This window comes from Perognathus longimembris, chromosome 28 (assembly GCF_023159225.1).
Source record: "Perognathus longimembris pacificus isolate PPM17 chromosome 28, ASM2315922v1, whole genome shotgun sequence".
NCBI classification, from domain to species: domain Eukaryota; kingdom Metazoa; phylum Chordata; class Mammalia; order Rodentia; family Heteromyidae; genus Perognathus; species Perognathus longimembris.
Genome location: NC_063188.1, coordinates 21550150 through 21572267, shown reverse-complemented (window position 1 = coordinate 21572267; position 22118 = coordinate 21550150). Strand labels below are relative to the sequence as shown.

The 22118-nt window shown below is 35.4% G+C and overlaps 1 protein-coding gene and 1 long non-coding RNA gene across 10 annotated transcripts in view; one reads left to right on the top strand and one right to left on the bottom strand.

Moving 5' to 3' along the window:
- Positions 1–22118, top strand: part of Stag2 (stromal antigen 2) — a 133944-nt gene that overhangs the window by 74888 nt on the left and 36938 nt on the right. For all 9 annotated transcript variants that reach the window (XM_048336812.1, XM_048336814.1, XM_048336811.1 and 6 more), the window contains exons 7-19: positions 2013–2217; positions 4742–4893; positions 8123–8196; positions 8893–9016; positions 9848–9946; positions 10031–10110; positions 13750–13857; positions 15594–15705; positions 16704–16821; positions 17283–17386; positions 18841–18933; positions 19049–19138; positions 20227–20430. In XM_048336812.1, the coding sequence (XP_048192769.1) occupies positions 2013–2217; positions 4742–4893; positions 8123–8196; positions 8893–9016; positions 9848–9946; positions 10031–10110; positions 13750–13857; positions 15594–15705; positions 16704–16821; positions 17283–17386; positions 18841–18933; positions 19049–19138; positions 20227–20430 (1563 nt within the window). The remainder of the gene's footprint in view (positions 1–2012; positions 2218–4741; positions 4894–8122; positions 8197–8892; positions 9017–9847; positions 9947–10030; positions 10111–13749; positions 13858–15593; positions 15706–16703; positions 16822–17282; positions 17387–18840; positions 18934–19048; positions 19139–20226; positions 20431–22118) is intronic.
- Positions 10261–10802, bottom strand: LOC125344195. The gene is made up of 2 exons (XR_007209431.1): positions 10615–10802; positions 10261–10391 (listed from the first exon to the last, which is right to left on the bottom strand). It is a non-coding gene; the product is annotated as an uncharacterized LOC125344195 (long non-coding RNA).

Genomic DNA, 22118 nt, shown 5'->3' with positions numbered 1-22118 from the left:
AATGCCTGGGCTGGCTTTGAACCATGACCCTCAGATCTCAGCTTCCTGAGTAGCTAGGATTGCAGACATGACCCACCAGTGCCCAGTTAATAATAGTGTAGTATTTAAAACAAAAACTTCAGGGGGGAAAAACAATTCAGAACATAGGAATATATTCTGAAATAATGTATAAAGAAGATAGTCAATATTTAAGGAAAGTTTAGAAAAAAAATATATTTTACAGTTTTAAAAACTCCATTGTGATTTAACTGAGAATACAACAAAAAGTAAATAGGAGGAAAGTTTATCATTACTATAATATCTATGAAGTATTGTAACCAATAAATACACTCGTAGATTGACTAGAATGAAAGTTTATTCAGGGATGGGATTTGTTTGTTTTGTTTACAGCTGTCTATAGCACCAGTGTTTTTATAGTTTCAAAACTTGTACATTTTTAGGTAGAATCTCTGATCTCACTTGTTTTATTTGGTCATTATTTTTTTGATCTTTCTAATGGATAAGCTTCCAGTTATGATTCTGACAGATGAGTTCTTTCAAATGGTTTTAATCACTAAGTTGTTAATCACTAAGTGATATTAATCAGTCTCTGAGTAGTGAAGAGGTAATTATGAATAATTGTATGTTTTAACCTTTTAATATTAACTGTTTTAAGTGAGAACTTTTTACTGAAAGGAAATAAGTATTTAAGATAATCATTCTGAAATATAATTTGAAGATCTCAACAAATGAAGTTGTTAATAGTGATAATATATCATCAGAAAATGTGGGGCCTGGAGGTATAGTAGAGTGATAGAGTATGTGCTTAGCATGTTCTAGGCTATGAATTTGATCCCAAGACCCCCCTCACCAGCCAAATGAATAAAACTCTTTTGTGGAGTATGTTAGGAATTTGTTCTCTGACACAATTCAGTTTATATGACATGAGGTAAAAATTACTTTGGTGATGAAAGTTAATCATTAAAACATTACTATGATGTACTGGTCACTCTGAGTTTTATGAATGACCTTGACTTCTATATAATAATGGGTCCTTCTGTTAATTTTTTTTTTCGGTCATGGGGCTTGAACTCTGGGCCTGGATACTTATGTTCCTGAGCTCTTCAGCTCAAGTCTAGCGCTCAACCACTTATGCCACAGTGCCACTTCCATTTTTCTGGTGGTTAATTGGATATAAGAGTTTCACAGACTTTTCTGCTGGGCTGGCTTTTAACCTTGGTCATCAGATCTCAGCCTCCTGAGTAGTTTACAGGCATGAACCACCAGGGCCAGGCCTTGTGTTACGTTTTTAAGCACTCATTCACCTACCTATCTATCCATCCATCCATTTACTCATCCATCCATTTACCCATCCATCCATCCATCCATCCATCCATCCATCCATCCATCCATCCGGTCTTCCTTCCATTTATTTTGTGGTACTGGAGAATGAACTGTATTTAGTATCTACTTTTACCACTGAACTATACTTCTTGCCCTTTACCACAGGACCTTGAATTGAGTACCTACCTACTCTACCATTAAGCTGTATTCCTAGCCTTGTTTCTTTTCAAATTATGTGGCTGTTTATGTTTGATTACTATTTTCATAAAATTTATGACAGACATATACTGTAAACTTTTGTTGATGTATATATAATTCCATTAAACTAACTGAGAATATGGTTTTGTTATTTTGAATCCACTCAGAAATAGGTTTAGTTTCTGTTTGCTTGTTTTAGAGAAATTTAATTACTGTATAAATATACTTGTGTTCATCAGAAGAATATTTCACTTTGATAAAGAAGACTTTCACATTTTTCACATCAATAATTTCATTGATTAAAATCATTTCAGACTGAGAAGAATTGTCCGAAGGTACATTTCCACACGATTCCCTTGCTTGCCTGAGAGTTTGTTATAGAGGAAGTGTAAGGAATTTTGTGTGCTTCTGCTTAGGCTGTTTCAAAAGCAATTTAAAACCTTACATTATGAATTTGAAATTAAGTTGCTATTTAAACTTTTATGTTTTAGGATAGTGGTGATTATCCACTTACCATGGCTGGTCCTCAGTGGAAGAAGTTCAAATCCAGTTTTTGTGAATTCATTGGTGTATTAGTACGGCAATGTCAATATAGTATCATATATGATGAGTACATGATGGATACAGTCATTTCACTTCTTACAGGATTGTCTGACTCCCAAGTCAGAGCATTTCGACATACAAGCACCCTGGCAGGTCAGTATTTTGAATGATTTTCTGTGTATTTCCGTAGGTTAGAAAGGAAATGATTCTCATTTAAAGGGAAATGAAATAGTGGCATTACTTTAACTTCTAAAATAATCATTGAGAGAATACTCCCTCCACTCTCCTCCCTGCATTATTTAGAATAAATTTGTAGTTTCAGAGTTTACTTTGTTTCTTATGAATTTTGTTTTGTTTCTGAGACAGGTGTTTACCAGTGTAGTCCAAAGTGGCTCTGAATTTGCTATGAGGCCATGCTGCCTCAGTCTCCTGGGTGCTGGTATTACTACTGCCATGCATCACAATATCCACCTAATATTTTCTGTTTTAATTCATTGAAGGTATACTCAAACAAAAATGTGATAATATCCCCTCTCCCCCTTTGTGTCAAGCCACAGGGATTACTATGCAGTAGAAAGCGAAAATTGGCTAGTAGGTATGTGTTGTGTTCTTGAACGCTGTTTTGTTGAGTGGAGAGCAGTACCAGGGTTAAAGTTCACAGCTTAGGTGCTGACCCTGAGCTTTTGTACGCAATGCTAGGGCTCTACCAGCTTTGAGGCATAGTGCCATTTCTGGCCTGTTGATAGTTAATTGGAGATAAGAATATCATAGACTTTCCTACCCAGGCTATCTTTGAATAGCAATCCTCAGATCTGTAGGGTTACAAGCATGAGCCACTGATGCCTGGCTTGAATGATGTTTTATCAAGGAGAATAGATGGCAAATTTGGGTTTACTGTTGCCATCATTTTGATGTTTAGTCTCCTCTAGGTAAGAGGGCAACCCAGTTGGACAATGCTTATTCTTTTTTTTTTATATCATTTTTTGTTTATTTGTTTTGTTTTTGTTGCCAGTCCTGGGGCATGGACTCGGGGCCTGAGCACTGTCCCTGGCTTCTTTTTGCTCAAGGCTAGCACTCTACCTTTTGAGCCACAGCACCACTTCCGGCTTTTTTCTATATATGTGGTGCTGAGGAATCGAACCCAGGGCTTCATGTATACGAGGCGAGCACTTTACCACTCGGCCATATTCCCAGCCGTGCTTATTCTTTAACTTGTATTGGAAAGTAGGAACTTTCAGTCCATTCAGAATCTTTCATCTCTAAATTTTAGTGACTTGAATTGCATTTTCATACCTCATGTGTTTAATACCACAGCAGAGAATTTTTTGCTGTTGTTCCATGTATCTTGAATCTAAGCTTGTGCTGAAGGTAAAGTTACTGATAGGCTGTTACTGAACATATATTTGTGTTTCAATTTGAATAAGTCAGATAGGGTTTGTTGTAATTTCTAAGCTTTAATGCCACTTTTGATTTCTGTCTTTTAACTTTTCTCTGAGGAACTTAAAAATTTTTTGGTTTAGAATATCTCCTCAAAGAATTAAAGCTACGATTCATCATAGACTTCTGAATAATTCATTAGTAAAAATGAAATGCAGTTTATCATAAGTTCTCCTTTTGTTTTTAAAGTTGAAGACACAAAATATCAATGTGGTCTTACTTGACATGATTAAGTCCAATGTCAAAACATTTGATGGCTAGAGTGACATACTAGTTGGCTGAAAATTTGTAATTACTTAAGAGTAGAAACTTGGAAACTTCCTTTTAAGAGAGCCAATAGCCAGCCACAAATGAAGATGGAGTTTGCCTTGTTGTATCATACAAAGTAACCAAGTATGAGAAATGGTGTCGTGTATACTAAACAACACATAAAATTATCAGATCTTTCATTATTAAATTAAAAGTTCCAGGCAGAATAGGTTATTGTATCAAAATTTAAAACAATAATACAGGGAAAATTTTTATGAGAAAGCACTTTATTAAGTAACAGTTCACATTATACTTTTGAATTTATATTCATATAACTCTTCTTTACCATTTCATCATTATCATTATAATGTGCATTAGACTAAAGTGAAACATAAGTTAATGCTGATAAAACTCTTCAATATTTTTACACCATGTAATTTGATATAATGCAGTTAGATCCTCTTTGGTTACTGAGGTAGCTAAATGACTTTTTTTAAAGTGCCACTGGAGATTGAATGCTGGGCCTCACATGATTGGCAAATGCCTTACTACTGAGCTACATACTCAGGTCTTAGCTAAATGACTTTCAGATGAATCATGATCTCTGAGTTAGGTTGTTGTAGGGGACATTATTGACAATACTAAGATTCTGGAATTAGTTTTTATTGCTTTGAATCTTGTTTTAACTATTTATATGAACTTAAAATGTGGGACACATTTTTGACCTTCAATTTCCTCTGCCCTTTCCTTTGAGGACTGTTGGGAAGGTTGCAAGATAAAGCACAAAAGTATTTGGCATAGACAATTTGCTGACATAGTAACTATTCTATATAGCATGATCTGTTGTTGACATCATTGGTAGCAACTGTATTTTTCTTTTTTGTTAGAAGCAGTACAGCCCTTCTCTGCTTAATTTCTCTTAATTTGATCTTAAATTGTAAAAATTTGCATCTGTTAGACTAATTTCAACATTTTACCCTTTTAAAAATAGCTATGAAGCTTATGACAGCTTTGGTGAATGTGGCATTAAATCTTAGCATTAATATGGATAATACACAAAGGCAATATGAAGCAGAACGGAATAAAATGATTGGAAAACGAGCCAATGAGAGGCTAGAACTCCTGCTACAAAAACGGAAAGAGGTAAATTTTTATATAACCTGTTTAGACTATTAATGTGTAACTTACTTGTTTATCATCAACTATAACTTGTTAATTCTTCAGATAATTTCATTCATTTCTTTTTTTGGTGGTAGGGATTTTGAATCTAGGCATTATGGGTGACAAGCATGTGTTTTACCTCAGTCCCATAAAAAATTTCATTTTAAGGGCTTGAAATGTGTCTCAGTCTTGTGAGCCTAGCAAGTGCAAAGCATTTTTTACATACCAGTACCCCACAAAAAAGTATTTAATAAAATACTACTGTACTCTTTAGTAAAATATCACTCTTGGGCATACAAGTTGGGATATAATAGCGTGTGGGCACACACACACACACACACACACACACACACACGTCCATATTTATTGTTGCACTATTCACAATAGCCAAGTTATGAAAACAGCCTAGATACTCTACAATAGATAAGTGAATCAAACATAGAGTACATATATACAATGAAAAATTTCTAATCCATTAGAAAGAGTATGTTTTCAGGGAAAGGAATGGAACTATAACAAATGTTAATTGAGGTAAGGCAAGTTCAGAGAGACAAACAGCACCTTTTCTTTCATGTGTGGAAGCTAGATCTAAAACACAATTGGACATGACAACTTATACTGCGCTCTGTGCATTTACACACAGATTTAAAGGAGGAAATACTGAGGGGATGAACCCAAAGGTATAATTCTTCTGAACATCTAAAATACTACTTACCAAAAGAAATTCCAGGAAATGAAATTTTGTTGTTTGTTTTCATTGTTCTTTTTTTGTCATTTGAGGGGAAACAAAACGGGAAGCACAAGAATGGAGCTAGAAAGGGTGTACAAATGCAGTCATAGTATTCAGTATATACATTATGTAAAAAAATGAACTATGCAACTCATGTGTAGGAACAGGAGGGGGGAAATGGGAGGAAAATGAAGGAAGGGATGACATTGTACAAGAAGCATTGTACTCATTACGGACATGGAATTGTAACCCCTTTGTACAACTCCTTAATAACTACAACAAAATTAAAATAAAAAATAATCTCAAATGGTATATTTCAAGTAGTTTATTTGTCTAACTTGAAGTCTTGTTGAATATCTGTATCAATAATAACTCATATTTTTCCTAAGAATAGTGCATTTAATTAAGTAAAGATACTTGGGACAGTCTGGATTGTCCCAGCTTTAGTATTATTCATGTAAAGTATTACAGTCTTTCTCCTGTCTCCCTTAGCTTGTTGTCTGATGAAGTGAGGTTTCACTATGTGTAATTGCTTTGAAAAAGATAACTGACTTATTAGACTCTTAAGCCATTATAGTAGAAAGCATTGTGAACTACTTATCAAATTCAGCTTTAAATGAGGAAAATAGTTTCAGTCTTATTTTAACTAATAGTAAATAAATAAAATCTCCCTCCCCTCCCCTCCCCTCCCCTCAGGATCTGAGAGCTCTGTTCTGAGCTTTTGTGCTCAAGGCTAGTGGTCTACCACTTGAGCAACAGCCCTACTTGGAGATAAGAATCTGTTGGACTTTCCTTTCTGGGTTGGCTTCAACCTGATCCTCAGATCTCAGCATTTTGAGTTGCTAGGATTACAGGCTTGAGCACCAGTACCTAGCAATGAAACTAATTTTCATATAACCTCAGTTCCTTAATTAATGAATTTCACTGGTAATATAAAGCATGTCTTAATTTTTGAAAACATTACCTTATTCTGAGACAATTAGCATAGAATATATGGAGAAAATTAAGAGGACTTTGATATGGAAATTTTGTACAAATTATATAATACTAGTATTTCTACATTAGAGTTATTTCATTTTATTTTTTTGTGGTACTTGGGATAGAGCTAGGGCCTCATGTATGTGAGGAAAGCCCTCTGTCACTGAGCAACATTTCTTTGCAAAGTTTAAGATTTTAAACATTTTGAAGGACAATCCTATACCTTAGACTGTGTTAATGAATATTAAAAAGTACATGCTTATGTTAGCATTATTTAGAAATACAGAATCGTATTTATGCAGAGAATAGAGATACATTTTGTGAAAAGCATATAGAATAAGAGCTAATTTACCCTTAGATTTTTAAAAAGGAAACAATATTCTTAACTGTTTTTTTCTTTTTGGGTTTAGTACTGAGTTTTCAATTGAGGGCCTTGTGTTTTCACCGGGCCTTTCTGCTCAAGACTGGTACTTCTCAGTTGAGCCACACCTCCACTTCTGGCTTTTTGTTGGTTAATTGGAGACAAGAATCTCTCAGATTTGTCTGCCCTGGCTAGTCTGAAACTGTGATCCTCAGCTTTCTGCCTCCTGAGTAGCTAGCCAGGAAGCACCCAGTTCACATGCACTTTTGGTTGATAGATTAAGTGTTAACAGCCAGCCAGGTGCTGGTATCTCATGCCTGTAACCCTAGCTATACAGGAAGCTAAGATCTGAGAATCACAGTTCTAAGCCAGCTCAGGTAAGAAAGTAACTTATCTCCAGTAAACTACTCCTCAAAAAGCCAGAAGTGCAGAAGTAGCTTTGAGCAAAGAAGCTCAGATTCAGCACCTAGTTCCTGAGTTTAAGAAACAGTAGTGGCACATATACACAAAAAAGTGAAGGTAACTGAATTTTTTTGTTACTTTGAAATATTTTGTTATTTCATTCATTTCAGTCAGTCTTTTTAAAAATGAATAACTATATGGTTAACCCCCCCTCCCCCGTCGTGGAGATTGAACTGAAGGCCTGATCACTGTCCCTGGCTTCTTTTTGCTCAAGGCAAGCACTCTACTTACTCTTAAGCCACATTCCCAGCCCTATGGTTTTTTTTTTTAAACATAGTTATTTTACTCATTTGGAAGACACTAAACATGATTCTTCTCTTCTAGACTGTAAACATCAAAATCATTAAAAAATGGTTACATGTTCTTGATAAGAACATATATAATAAATGTTATATAATTATTTTTATTATTATACAATAAATGCAGTAATAAACCATATTTCTCTACCAGTTTCTCTATAATCAAATTTTGTGATCAGTTGAAAAGAATTATTCTCCCAGACAAATTAAAGTCAGATATTTCAAGTAACTTCAGCTATCCAAATTTTACTTTTTCCTTGTGGTTATTTTTGTCTAGTGGAAAAAAGATGTGATCACCAAAGTACTGGAGCAACCTGCATTTTGTGGGATTGTTTTTGATTATTTGTCAAATGAAAATTAATGATGTGTTCTTTTTTATAGCTTCAGGAAAATCAAGATGAAATTGAAAATATGATGAATGCAATATTTAAAGGAGTGTTTGTACATAGATACCGGTAAGTTAGACCATTTTCTAAGTAGAATTATTGCAGTTTTGTTAAAACATCCTTTTATTGTGTTATTCCTCTGCTTCAAATGATTCACCCACACCTACAGGGTGATTTTAAAAGCCTTTAGTCTGTGCTAGGTACAGGAAAGCATTGATAAACACTTCGAATCTCAGCAACTAGGAGCTTGGGCTATAGGATCATTTGAGCACAGATGTTCAAGACCTGTATAGGCAACATTGTGATACTCTGTCTCCAAAAAACTCAAATGCTAAAATCATTTAATAATCATGATAAACTTGATTTCAGTATTGTAAACTTGGGCTCAGTGTTGTGTGTAAGTAATTCTCACTGGGAAAATTATGATCTAACTAGATGAAACTGACCTGTTACTTTTGCAACACACCAAACCCAACAGGTGTGAGCCAAGATTAGGATATGGACTAGTGTAAAAGGCAAGGGTGGGGCTTTGTTTGTGGTTATATTTAATTTTAAATATTTATGTTGGTAGCTCTGCTTTGGCAACTAGATTTTAAGCTACTGGCTTTAGACAGCATACTTACCAACTATATCTTATTTCTCAGTAATACTTAAAATTGTGGTGTATTTATAGTAGATAAGATGTACTTGGCATGTCTTGAATAAGCCATATGTCCTATAAAGCAGTGTAACTGATTGCATATAATTTTTCCTTCATCTATCTAGGGATGCAATAGCTGAGATCCGAGCTATATGCATTGAAGAAATTGGCATTTGGATGAAGATGTATAGTGATGCCTTTCTTAATGACAGTTATTTAAAATATGTTGGTTGGACTATGCATGATAAGGTAAAGTGTGCCCTGTGTAGGAATGCCTCTCTGATGGTACCTGGGCATGGCTGTCTGCAGTTTTCATTTGTAAATGGATTATCTGCATACATTTCTTACACCACACTCATACAAACCTTTCTCCTTTATTCTTTTCTATCTCCTCTATGAGAACTTGACATCTAACATACATGTAAAGTCCCCAGCTATTTTTTATATCCTGGCCACTTATTTTGTTCTGAGTATTGAGTCAGTAGTTGTGTTTCAATACTAGTATCATGAAGATGGTTTTGGTGATGCATTTTGTAGAGCACTAAAAAGAACCATTATTATTCTGTTGCTGTATTAAGTGTTACCTGAAGTTTTCCTTATTCTTTTCCAGTGTCAGGGATCAAAGATAGGGCTTTACCCATGCTAGGCAAGTGCTCTACCACTTAAGTTTTACTCAGCACCTCATTTTTCTCCTCTTGTTAAAGCATGTACATGTTAGAAGTTGATGTTTCATTTTTTCCCCTCAAACTACCATTTTTAGTTGCCTTTTCATTAACTTTGAACATGATTCTTATATAGATTCTCTGTGAAATATGCTACTATCAACTTATAGTAGTTTTAGTATGAACAAAATTTCCAAAAATGTATTATTTGAGTGAGCTAAGAGATAGTAACCCTGTATTTAGTACCCTGTATTTAGTCATATGGATGTCATTATTTCTATTTTTCCATTATAAAAGATGTCATCACTGAAAAAATGTTATTGGTTAAAATTTTGAACCAGAAAGCATTACATACATCTTGAATTTTCAGATTGGGAATGCACAGAGTTTGAATATGTTTTCTCTTCATTTCTTTTAGCAAGGTGAGGTGAGACTCAAATGTCTTACTGCGCTACAAGGGCTTTATTATAATAAAGAGCTTAATTCAAAACTGGAGCTTTTTACCAGTCGGTTCAAGGTTAGTACTAAATATGTAAAATTACTTTAAATTTGGAAGTATTTCCTTCCTTTTTAAAACATATTTTAATCTTTTTGTTTATAGGATAGAATTGTGTCTATGACTCTTGACAAGGAATATGATGTTGCTGTACAAGCAATAAAATTACTCACTCTTGTTTTACAGTAAGTATGTGTTACATATTACAATAGATTTCCTGGTTAGATTTGCATTGAAAAGAAACAAACAACAGCTCAGTGTATTGAATTCATAAAAACTCAATGCCTATATGACAAAATAAACAAAACAAATGCCATGTTAGAGTAAATTTTTGCATCAAAGACATTAATTTTTGCATATTGACTAAAGGAATAGAAATCTATAACAAGCAAAGTCGAAAGTTATGGATCAGATCATTTACTGAAAAGAGAACAAATTTAGACATATCAAAAGTTGAATTTGGGGGCTGGGGATATGGCCTAGTGGTAGAGTGCTTGCCTTGTATACATGAAGCCCTGGGTTCGATTCCTCAGCACCACATATACAGAAAATGGCCAGAAGTGGCGCTGTGACTCAAGTAGCAGAGTGCTACACTTGAGCAAAAAGAAGCCAGGGACAGTGCTCAGGCCCTGAGTCCAAGGCCCAGGACTGGCCAAAAAAAAGTTGAGTTTGTTCTCAGAGGCAAGTACATTAAAATGAGGCTATTTTTTATGTATTTACACTGGAATAAAAATGTTTGTTAATGCATCATGTTGTTGAGGCTGTGTAAAAATAGTCCCTTCTTTGCACATTGTTGAAGGGAAAATAAATGGATCTATATTTGGCAATATATGTCAAAACCTAAAATGTTCACATTTATTAACACAGTGTGTGTGTGTGTGTATATTTCTTTTTTTTTTTTTTGCCAGTCCTGCGGCTTGGGATTCAGGACCTGAGCACTGTGACTGGGTTCTTTTTGCTCAAGGCTACCACTCTCCCTCTCGAGACACAGTGCCACATCTGACTTTTTCTGTATGTGGTGCTGAGGAATCAAACCCAGGGATTCATTTGTGATAGGCAAGCACTCTGACTAAGCCACATTCCCAGCCCAATTAATTAACACAGTGTATTTTAACACAGAATTTCTAAAACAATTGAAGTGTTTATCATAAAGGAAGAATTGAGATATGTGATGACAGCCAATAAAAGTACTTCATATGGAATATTTAACAACACAGCAACCTGATGAAGTGCGTGGTTATTATTATTATTATTATTATTATTTATTTTTTGCCACTCCTGGGCCTTGGACTCAGGGCCTGAGCACTGTCCCTGGCTTCGTTTTGCTCAAGGCTAGCACTCTACCACTTGATCCACAGTGCTGTTTCCGGCCTTTTCTGTTTATGTGATGTGGTGCTGAGGAATCGAACCCAGGGCTTTACCAATGCAAGGCAAGCACTTTAAGGCTAAGCCATATTCCCAGCCCTCTTTTTTTTTTTTTTGGCCAGTCCTGGGTCTTGAACTCAGGGCCTGAACACTGTCCCTGGCTTCTTTTTGCTCAAGGATAGCACTCTGCCACTTGGACACAGCGCCACTTCTGGCCGTTTGTTGTATGTGTGGTGCTGGGAATTGAACCCAGGGCTTCATGTAAAGGAGGCAAGCACTCTTGCCACTAGGCCATATCCCCAGCCTGCGTGGTTATTTCTTATTTGTATGTCACAGTGTAGTATTTATAAAGAATGCAGTTTAGATGTATTGACATTTTCTGAGAACACAGAGGCTTTACTTCTTACTTATGACTTTAGCTATGTAGCCCAAGTTGGGTTTTTTTTTACCAGTCCTGGGCCTCAGATGCAGGGCCTGAGCACTGTCCTTGGCTTCTTTATGCTCAAGGCTAGCACTCTACCACTTGAGCCACAGTACCACTTTGGGCTTTTTCTACATATGTGGTGCTGAGGCATTGAACCCAGGGCTTCATGTATACAAGGCAAGCACTCTACCAGTAGGCCATATTCCCAGCCGCAAATTCACAGTATTCTTGCCTTAGTCTTTAGAATACTTGGATCATAGGCATGCAAGTCCAGTTTCCTTAAGCTATAATTGAATTTAAAGTTGAAATATGGTTAGATGTGATGGCTTTTGCCTGTAATCCTAGCTACTCAGGAGGCTGAGAACTGAGGATCATGAAAACCATGAGGCTCTTAGGTGGAATTAACTAGCCAAAAACTGAAGTGAAGATGTGGCTCATGTGGTAGAATGCCACCCATGAGCAAAAAAGTCCAATGAGAATGCTAAGCCCTGAATTCAAGCCCAGTACTGGCACCAAAGAAGTGTTCTTATATTTTACTGTCTGCCCTTAGTCCTGTGCTTTTGAATTTATGTGTATTAGCAAACTCCTAAATTGTTTATTTCATAATAGAAGAATATAGGGGGAAAAGCAGCTGCCAGTGGCCACTATCTTGAATATAGTTCCATAGGAAGACCTCAGGATAGTTTGTACTGCAGTACTATGCTGGATGAGCTCTACTTTTAAAATAACTGTCATTTATCAAGATTTTCTTAGGGTTATTTTGTTTAAAGATCAGGAAAATTAGCATTAAGTTTGAATAAGATTTCTCCAATGATTATAATTATAAATCTTTGATACTTAATATTTACTTTGGAAAAAAATACTTGTGTTGCTGGGCACTGGTGGCTCATGCCTATAATGCTAGCTTCTCAGGAGGATCAGATCCGAGGATATTGGTTCAAAGCTAGCCCAGGTAGGAAAGTCTGTAAGACTCTTACCTCCAATAATCACCACAAAACCGGAAGTGGTGCTGTAGCTCAAGTAGTAGAGTGCTAGCCTTGAGTTAAAGAGATCAGGAACAGCGCCCAGGCCCAGAGTTCAAGCCCCAGGACTGACAAAAACAAATAGATAAATGTATTATTTTAAGCAATATTTACAAAACGATGAATGAATATTCTTCTTAACTGTGAGATAAGTGGGGCACTGGGTATATTTTAATGTAGCCATACTGCCTTTTTTCTTTTTTGGGGCCTGTTACTGACATTTGAACTCGAGGCTTCTTGCTTCTTAGGCAGGAACTGTTAATGCTTCAGCCACTGCTCCAGTTCGTTTTTGCTTTGGCTAGTTTTCAGAGGTCTCTCTTTTTACCTGGGCCAGCCTTAACCTTGGTCCTTCCATTTCATGCTGTAACTGGGATGATGGATGTACACCAGCACACCTAGCCCTTTCGTTTGAGATGAGGCCTACAAAGTTTTGCTTTGGCCGACCTTGAAACTATGATCCTCTTCATCCCAGCCTCCTGAATTTCTGGGATGATAGTCGAACACCCCCAGCTGTTGTTTGAGATGGGATCTCTAGAGCTTCTGGCCAGGCTGGCCTCAAATCACAGTCCTCTCCATTTCTGCCTTCCAAGTACTTAGGATCATAGAGATGAGATAACAGCACCCAGATTGTCTTTTCTAATATTCATATGAAATGTACACAGAATGATATCTATGATTATTAACTCCAAACTCTCTGCATGCTGCAAGTTTACATTTCATATTTGTTTTTGTTGGTTTGTCTTTATTTCCCCATTAGCATTTATATTACGTTATTCCCTTACCCATTTACTTCCTGTATTCATTCTTAAATTTTTGTACCCCATTTATATTTCATCTTAAATAAAATTCTCAGCTCTTTTGTTACCACATCTTTTCCCCAAAATAATCAAATTAGATTTATTTATTTTCTTTTAACCCAAGTTGGTAAAGTATAAGAGCATATGAATTTTTGTACGTATATTCTTAGAATTAGGATATGGCTAAAAACCTGCTTACTGCTTATTTCTTACTAGGAGTAGTGAAGAAGTTCTTACTGCAGAAGATTGTGAAAATGTCTATCATCTGGTTTATTCAGCTCACCGGCCAGTAGCAGTAGCAGCTGGGGAATTTCTCTACAAAAAGTAAACTGGTTTTTTCTGTTACCTATTTTCTAAAGTACATGTTCATAATACTGTTTTGATACACTAAATATTAAATACATACAACTTAAAAAACTTTATTATTATAGAGGTGTTGCATGTACACGAGTCAGGTAGTATCCCATGTAATTTGTCATAGCCCAGTGCTTTTTAGGTCTTACTTTCACATATCAGAGAGAACATGGGCCATTTGTCTCTCTGATATTGGCTTACCTCACTTAACATGATTTGTTCTAGTTCCATCCATTTCCCTGAAAATGGCATTATTTTATTCTTTATAATGGTTGTGTAAAATTCTGTTGTATAGGTACCACATATTTTGGTCCTTCATCTATCATGGGGCCTCTGAGCTGTTTCCACATCTTGACTATTGTGAATAGTGCGGCAATGAAAATGAACATGGATAATACAAACATCTTACGAAAATTTTCACATTACTGTTTCCTTTCCCTTAAAAGTTTAAATTGCTTCTCTCTGATTTCTTTAAGTTAGATCTTTAAAACAAATGTATTCTGCTTTTTAAGGATATATTTTTTGTAGTGCTTAAGTTAGGTCTTTTAAGGGAAATGTATCATGTGTTTTAAGGAAATAGCTTGGTTTTTACCAGTGCTGACAGATACGACATACTAAACAAGCATTCTACCACTGAGCTATTTTTTTATCCCCTAATGGATATTTTTAAAATTTACCTAACTATATTACAATATTTAGATTGACTTCTTGTTTACTTCATCTTCCAAATATTATAGTAGGCAACCTTAAGCTTATTTTCCCTTTATTGGAGAAAACATTTGAAGATATATTTGAAGTATTTAATATAACTTGACCTAAGAATCCCCAAAATCCTATGGTGTCTTCAGTTTTATGATACTATTTAACCTTTCAGATTAGATCATCTGAACAGTAGTGTGAATATCTGATCACAGAAAGCATTCAGCAAATGTTACATAATGTCTTTTTCAAAGAACCCTTTGAACCACACAGACTCTGTTTTTTTTTTTATATGCCCATGTGGGGATTTATTTGAAAGAGTTGTTATAAAATATCTACTCTATAGTTTTCTGTTAAATTTTCTATTGTTATTCAGTGTTAGTTCTCTTGTTTTTGAGGAAAAGGTCACACTATCTCTAGGAAGAAGCCACTGGTTTGGGATAATATTACAAGTATTTTATATAGAAGATAATAGTATACATAGTTTTAGTGGAAAGTATGTCATAGGATAAAAATACGTATCATTGTTCATGAATATTATAGGTAAGTCAGTGCATTACTTTGATGAAGGAAACAGTTATATAAGATTAAAAATAACTTATAATTCAATACAATTGACTGGGTCCATGGTTCCAAGAAGACTGTAGGGAGAAGGGGAACAGTAAATGCTCAAGATGCATAGAGTTTAAACACAACTAATGTAGCACCATCTGATCGTCTGAGGACTTTTCCTCATCTACTGAGCTTTGTCAAAACTGCATGTAGTAAATCCATGAGGAAGGCAGCCGTTTACTATATAATTAGCTTATCAGTTCCAAAGAACTTAATGAACCATCAAGATTAGAATGAAAAAGGCTTGTTGCAATTACTTGATGGCTTAATTCTGGATAATTCATCTACCAAGTTCTCTATTACTGCTTTGTTTGATATTTTAATGTGTAATAGAGTTAATTTTTTAAATAGCGGCATTTTTCATTTTAGAATCTATATTTTTTCTTTGTTCATAGGCTCTTCAGTCGTAGAGATCCAGAGGATGATGGGATGATGAAAAGAAGAGGAAGGCAAGGTCCAAATGCCAATCTTGTTAAGACTTTGGTTTTTTTCTTTCTGGAAAGTGAGGTTAGTTTATGTCGTTTATACTTCAAAGAATTTTTGCAATGTTATTAAAATAATGTGCCTCTTAAATATCCACACTGTCACTTGTGAATGGAACATAAATCTCCCCACTCCAAAATTGTAAAGAATACTTACTAGTTTTAATAAGATATCCAAACGTAGGATTCTGTGTACTTCTGGGAGTCAGAAAAATATGATTATCAATTGGTCCTTCTTTCTAGTTTTGTAACCTTGGTTATGTAACTTCATTTAAAGCCTCACATTCCTAGTAGAAAAGTGTATAATAATTTTCAGCTGACATATTGAAATTATGTTGAATAATTTTGTTGGAATGTTGCAGCAATCTTGCATTTCAGTGCTAAAAATCTACTTGTATATGTTCCTTTATATGTATCCACTGCTGAATTCATTTTGGTAATTATGAGAATATGCCCTCTTATGTTCCTGAAAAGAAATACACTAATATACAATTTCTAAAAGTATATGTTTTTAATATTTAAAAAAAATCATGATTATACTCCTTCAAATAAGATGGGAAGCTATAAGGTCTGCTAGGCTTAACAGAATGAAGAGAATAATTTGTTTCTAAATCAAATTGACAGTAGGATATATTTTATCTTTTTAATTAACCGTTATTACTCCCATTCAGTTAAAGTAAAATCATAGTATATCTAAGAATTGAGTGAGGGTAATTGCTTTATATTAAGTCTGACTAAGCATATAATCTTTTTATAAGTAAGTACACTTGTTATATTTCCCAAAATAACTTTTTTGTAAATGTTTTAATAATAACTGTGAAAAATGTTCAATGAGGCCTAATAAGTGTGAATTATGTATAGCAAGTGAAGGCAGTTTCTTCTCGGTCTCTTCTTCTATTTGACTTCAAAAACCAGATTACTGTATGAGTATTTATACATAGTGCCACCAAAACTTATATTCCCTTGAATTAGGGGGCTAGTACACTATTTGTCTAAGAGCATATTGCTCTTTTCAAATTTCAGTTACATGAGCATGCAGCCTATCTTGTGGATAGCATGTGGGACTGTGCTACTGAGCTGCTGAAAGACTGGGAATGTATGAATAGCTTGTTGCTAGAGGAGCCACTTAGTGGAGAAGAAGGTAAGGATATTTAATTATAGTATTTTTGTTACCTAGACACTTTGAAAATACATTTTCCTTGTTCTCTCTCTCTCTCTCTCTCTCGCTCTCTCTCTCTCTCTCTCTCGTGTGTGTATGTATGTTCTGCTGGGGATCACCCCCAAGGCCTCATACATGCTAGAGAAGCACTCTATATCTGAGCCACATCTTCAGCTCTGTTCTCACATTTGTGTATGTTTATGTGGATATTATATTGTAATAAGTTACAATTGCTGTCAGAATTTAATGTTTTTGTATCTGGGATCATTCTTTGTCACACACAGTTTGCTGACGAATTTAGGAAGGCTTGTTCTCATCTTTTGTGTGATAAATAATGGAATTTTCTTTAGTATGTGAGGTCACTTTCTGTTCATAGGCAGAAGAAACTTATATAACAGTTACAGATGAGAAAACTAGATTAACTACTTTTTTTTTTTTTTTAGCATTAACAGACAGACAAGAAAGTGCTCTGATTGAAATAATGCTTTGTACTATTAGACAAGCAGCTGAATGTCATCCTCCTGTGGGAAGAGGGACAGGAAAAAGGGTATGTCAACGTTTATTTTCAGTATTTAAAGTTTCATTTCTCTTTTTCCATTATATTATATTTCCATTATATTATATCTATTCTCATCATGGCACAAATGTGTATTCTTAAATTTTATTTTTCTGATTAAGTTTTCTAAAACCCTTGTCTTAGAACTAAATCTTAAAGCATTTAACAATTTGAGGTAGTATTAGAACTAGGGAACTGAAAGGGAGTATCAAAATCGAGGGATAAAGGATAAAAGGACAAACAACTCCAAAAGCAGTACTTGCAAAACCATTTGATGTAAACCAACTGAACAACTCATGTGGGGAGAGGGAAAGGGGGAGAGAGAGGGGGAGAATGAGGGAGGAGATTGGCCTAACGTATGAAACTGTAACCCCTCTGTACATCACTTTGACAATAAATAAGTAATTATAAAAAAACAATTTGAGAAATTTTAGTTCTATAACATACTTTATTACTCTGTGAGGGATAACATACTAATTGACAGTCTCTTTAAGGCTGACTGAATGTAACGGGCTTTAGAATATTTTGTGATTTCGTTTGTTGGTATTTTTCCTAATATACAGCTCGAAGCAAAGTAGAGATAGATGTTAATTAAGATGAGGGATTCCTATTTCCAGTGGCCATAGCATAGTATTTGTAACATATTCCAAGAATTTCACTGGCTTTCAAAGTTTGTTTTCAACCACAGAATGCATTTTTATATTGTGGTCTAGTGCATAAAAGTATGTGTATTTTTGTGTAACTGAGCCAAATTTTCATCATGTGATACTGAAACAGTATATGACTCATCCTGTATATTTTGTTTTGTTTCTTTTAAAATTATTTATATTTGGCAGTGTTCAGTATTGAACCCAGAGTTCTATGCAAATGCTCTGTAATGAGTTATATACCCCTATTCCTATTTTTGTTTTTTTTTTTCAAATGTGTTTCCTTTCTAATTCCTGGTAGCAACTTAATTATTTTGAATTTGTAAGCCATCTTTTATTTCCCACAGCCTAGGTTAAGTTCAAAATCTGCTTAATCTCATGTTTAAGTTCCAAAACCACAATTTACAGTTTTTAAATACTTTTCCTTCCATCCAGAGGTAGAGTTAATCTAATGGAATATCAATTTTCCCTGTAGAACTATTCATTTGTTTTATTTCTTATTTTTAAATATAAGTAAGTTATTCACTTTTGCTATTTTTATGATTAAAGTTTTATAGTAAAAATTTTTGGGTTGTGTGGTATATTCCTATAATACCAGTACTCAGGAACCTGAAGCAGGAAGATTATGAATTGAAAGCCAACCTAGGTGACATATCAAGATCTTTTCTGGAGAAATTCTTTTTTGTATCTAGCATTTAAAATACTGCTTTATTACTAATTTTGTGGGTGTGTTAACTAAAATTTGGCACTTAATGTTTAATAGGCTTAGTAAATGTTAACGTAAGTCTGTTACTTTAGGTGCTCACAGCAAAGGAGAAGAAGACTCAGTTGGACGATAGGACAAAAATCACTGAGCTTTTTGCTGTAGCTCTTCCTCAGTTACTAGCAAAAGTAAGTTTGTGTCAGTAATGTAGTGTCACTAAAAATTACAGATGTTTTTCAAAATGTCTCAGAATGTTTTAGTGCTTACAATAATGATGTTTCTCATGATCTTTCTATTTCAAAGTATTCTATAGATGCAGAAAAGGTTACTAACTTGTTGCAGTTGCCTCAGTATTTTGATTTGGAAATATATACCACTGGACGATTAGAAAAGGTAAGGTATTTTTTGTGTATAAAACAACTTTGAGGCAGAGCGCTGGGGGCTCATGCCTTTAATTCTAGCTACTGAGGAGCCTGAGAGCTAAGGATTGTGGTTTGAAGCCAGCCTGGGCAGGAAAGTCCATGAGAGTCTAATGATTAGCCACAAGAAAACCAGAAGTTGAGTTGTGTGGTAGAGTTCTAGCCTTGAACAAAAAGATATTTAGCGACTGCTCAGGGCCTGAGTTCAAGCCCCATGGCTGACTCCCTGCCAAAAAAGAACTTTGAAGAAAACTTTTAATTTGCCCTGTCATAGTATTTGTTTATGTATTTAAAAATATTTTTGTAGCATGAGAGGAAGTCTGTATCTTATTTGTCTTATATATTTGAAGAGTGCAGTGGTGAGACTTCCCATTTGCTTTGTATCCATAGCTTTATTCTTATACATGATGTGACTGTCACTGATTGGTTTATGTTGATTTGCCATGGAAAACTGAATAAAAGAATCATGAGCAAAATCAGCTAATGTTCACTGAACACTTTCAACATACTACAGGACCAGATTATATATAACACTTGGACCAAAGCCCTATTTAGGTAGTAGTAGTCCCATTATAAAGTGGAGGAAGTAAAGAAGTATGGATAGATCAATCTATTTACTTAATATGACTCAAAATATGTAAAAAATGTATGTGCTATGTTATAAGGTTAATACATTTGAAAATTTTCACTGTTAATGATGATGTAGTCACTTAACATCTATTGTATGTACCTTAGTGGGCCTTGCACATGCTAAATACATACTGAATTATTCATTTATCTACCCCCAGCCATATACCCTGTTTTTTTTTGCGGGGTGGGGGGGCGGTGGGGAGAGTGTGGTCCTGGAGCTTGAACTCAGGGCCTGGGCATTGTTCTTGAGCTTCTTTTGCTCAAGGCTAGCACTCTACCATTTGAGCCACAGTGTCACTTCCAGCTTTTTCTGTTTATGTGGTACTAAGGAATTGAACCCAGGGCTTCATGCATGCTAGACAAGCACTCTGCCACTAAGCCACTTTCCCAGCCTATTCCCTGGTTTTAACTCAAAGGTATTTTATTGTACAGCATTTGGATGCCTTATTGCGCCAGATCCGAAATATTGTAGAGAAGCACACTGATACAGATGTTTTGGAAGCATGTTCTAAAACATACCAAGCACTCTGTAATGAGGAGTTCACAATCTTCAACCGAGTAGATATTTCAAGGAGTCAACTGATTGATGAATTGGCAGATAAATTTAACCGTCTTCTTGAGGATTTTCTACAAGAGGTATGTATTATTTTATAATATTTTGACAGTTGGGCCCTTCCCCTACAGTAATTAGTCTTGGTGATGGTCTAGCAGATATTAAAATCATGTTCAAGGTGCGTGTGTGTGCGTGTGTGTGGGCGTGTGTGCGTGCGTGTGTGTGTGTGTGCATGCACTCACACACATGCTAGTCCTGGGACTTGATCCTCAGGACACTATCCTCAGATCTCAGCCTCTTGAGTAGGTAGGATTACAGGCGTTAGCCACTGGTGCCCCACTATGCTCAGATATTTTATTCATCAAGCTACTACTATTCCTCCACCAAAAGTGGAAAATTGGTATGAATCTGTGACTTGGAGAGTTGGAAGCAAAACTAGGATTTTTTTCTTTGATTTAAAGAAGTGAATTGGACAGATTCCTGGTTTCAGTTACAAAAAGAGCCTATTCAGGAATAGGGTGTTAGTGGAACAGAAGAGTAGGGCTAATATGTTGACTGTTAATGATGAAAAAGCCATTATTTTCATGTTTGCTATGCTATAGCCTTAATAAGTTGCTGCTGTGGCCAGTGTTGGTTTTGGACGTTTCTGTGTCGTTCTGTTGTATCTTTTTCAAAAGGTCGTAGAGTATTGCACTCAAATGAATATACTTATATTTTTACTGTGATTGGCTTGTTTTTTTTCTCCTAGAAATACCTTTTTTTTGTCAGTTGTGGGGCTTGAACTCAAGAGCCTGGGTGCTGTCCCTGAGCTCTTTCGCTTTACCACTTGAACCATAGCTCCACTTTCAGTTTTTGAGTGGTTAATTAGATATAAGAATCTCATGAAGACTTTTCTGCCTGAGCTGGCTTTGAACTGCAATCCTCAGGTCTCAGCCACCTGACCCATTGGTGTCCATCTCCTTTGTTTTTTCTTTGTAGTAGTAGTATTTAGTTTTTCTTTTTATTCAAGTTTTATTTTATTGTAAAGGTGATGTACAGAGTGGCCACAGTTATATAAATAGGTAATGAGTACATTTTGAACAGTGTTACTCCTCCCTTGTTTTCTCCTGCTTTCTCTCCACATTGTCCTCCCTCCCAAGCTATAAAGTTAATTCCCAATATACTGTCTGTGATTCTCTTTGCCTTCCCCAAATCAGATGAACTTATATACAAGACAACAGTGACCACTCGGAATACACCAGAGGAGAAAAAAAGACAAAAGAAATAACCGCAAACAATACACTAAAAAAATCCTCTTGTTTCCATATCCTGGAGGTTGTTCGATTACCATAATTTTATATGTACATAGCTGTTGGGCTATTGTGAACCTTTGCTAGGACTAGCCTAGACATATACTAATTACTACAAATGAGGGAAACCATGGAGCGTATGTTTCTTTGGGTCTGGCTTACTTCAACTCCTTTGCAATGTTTAATATATGGGAATAAAATAAAAAATTATAGCTGTTCCCTGGTAGCTTGTGCCTGTAATTGTAAGCTACTCAAGAGACTGAGAACTGAGGGTCAGGGTTCAAAGCCAGACTAGGCAGGAAAGTCCTTGAGACTCATCTCTAGTTAACCACCCAAAACCCAGAAATGGAGCTGTAGCTCAAATGGTAAAGTGCTAGTCTTCAGCAAAAAGCTCAGGGATAGCTCCCTGGCCCTGATTTCAAGCCCTAGGACTGATACCAAAGAGGAAAAAATATATAAAAAGCTGTAGTTGTCAAATTATT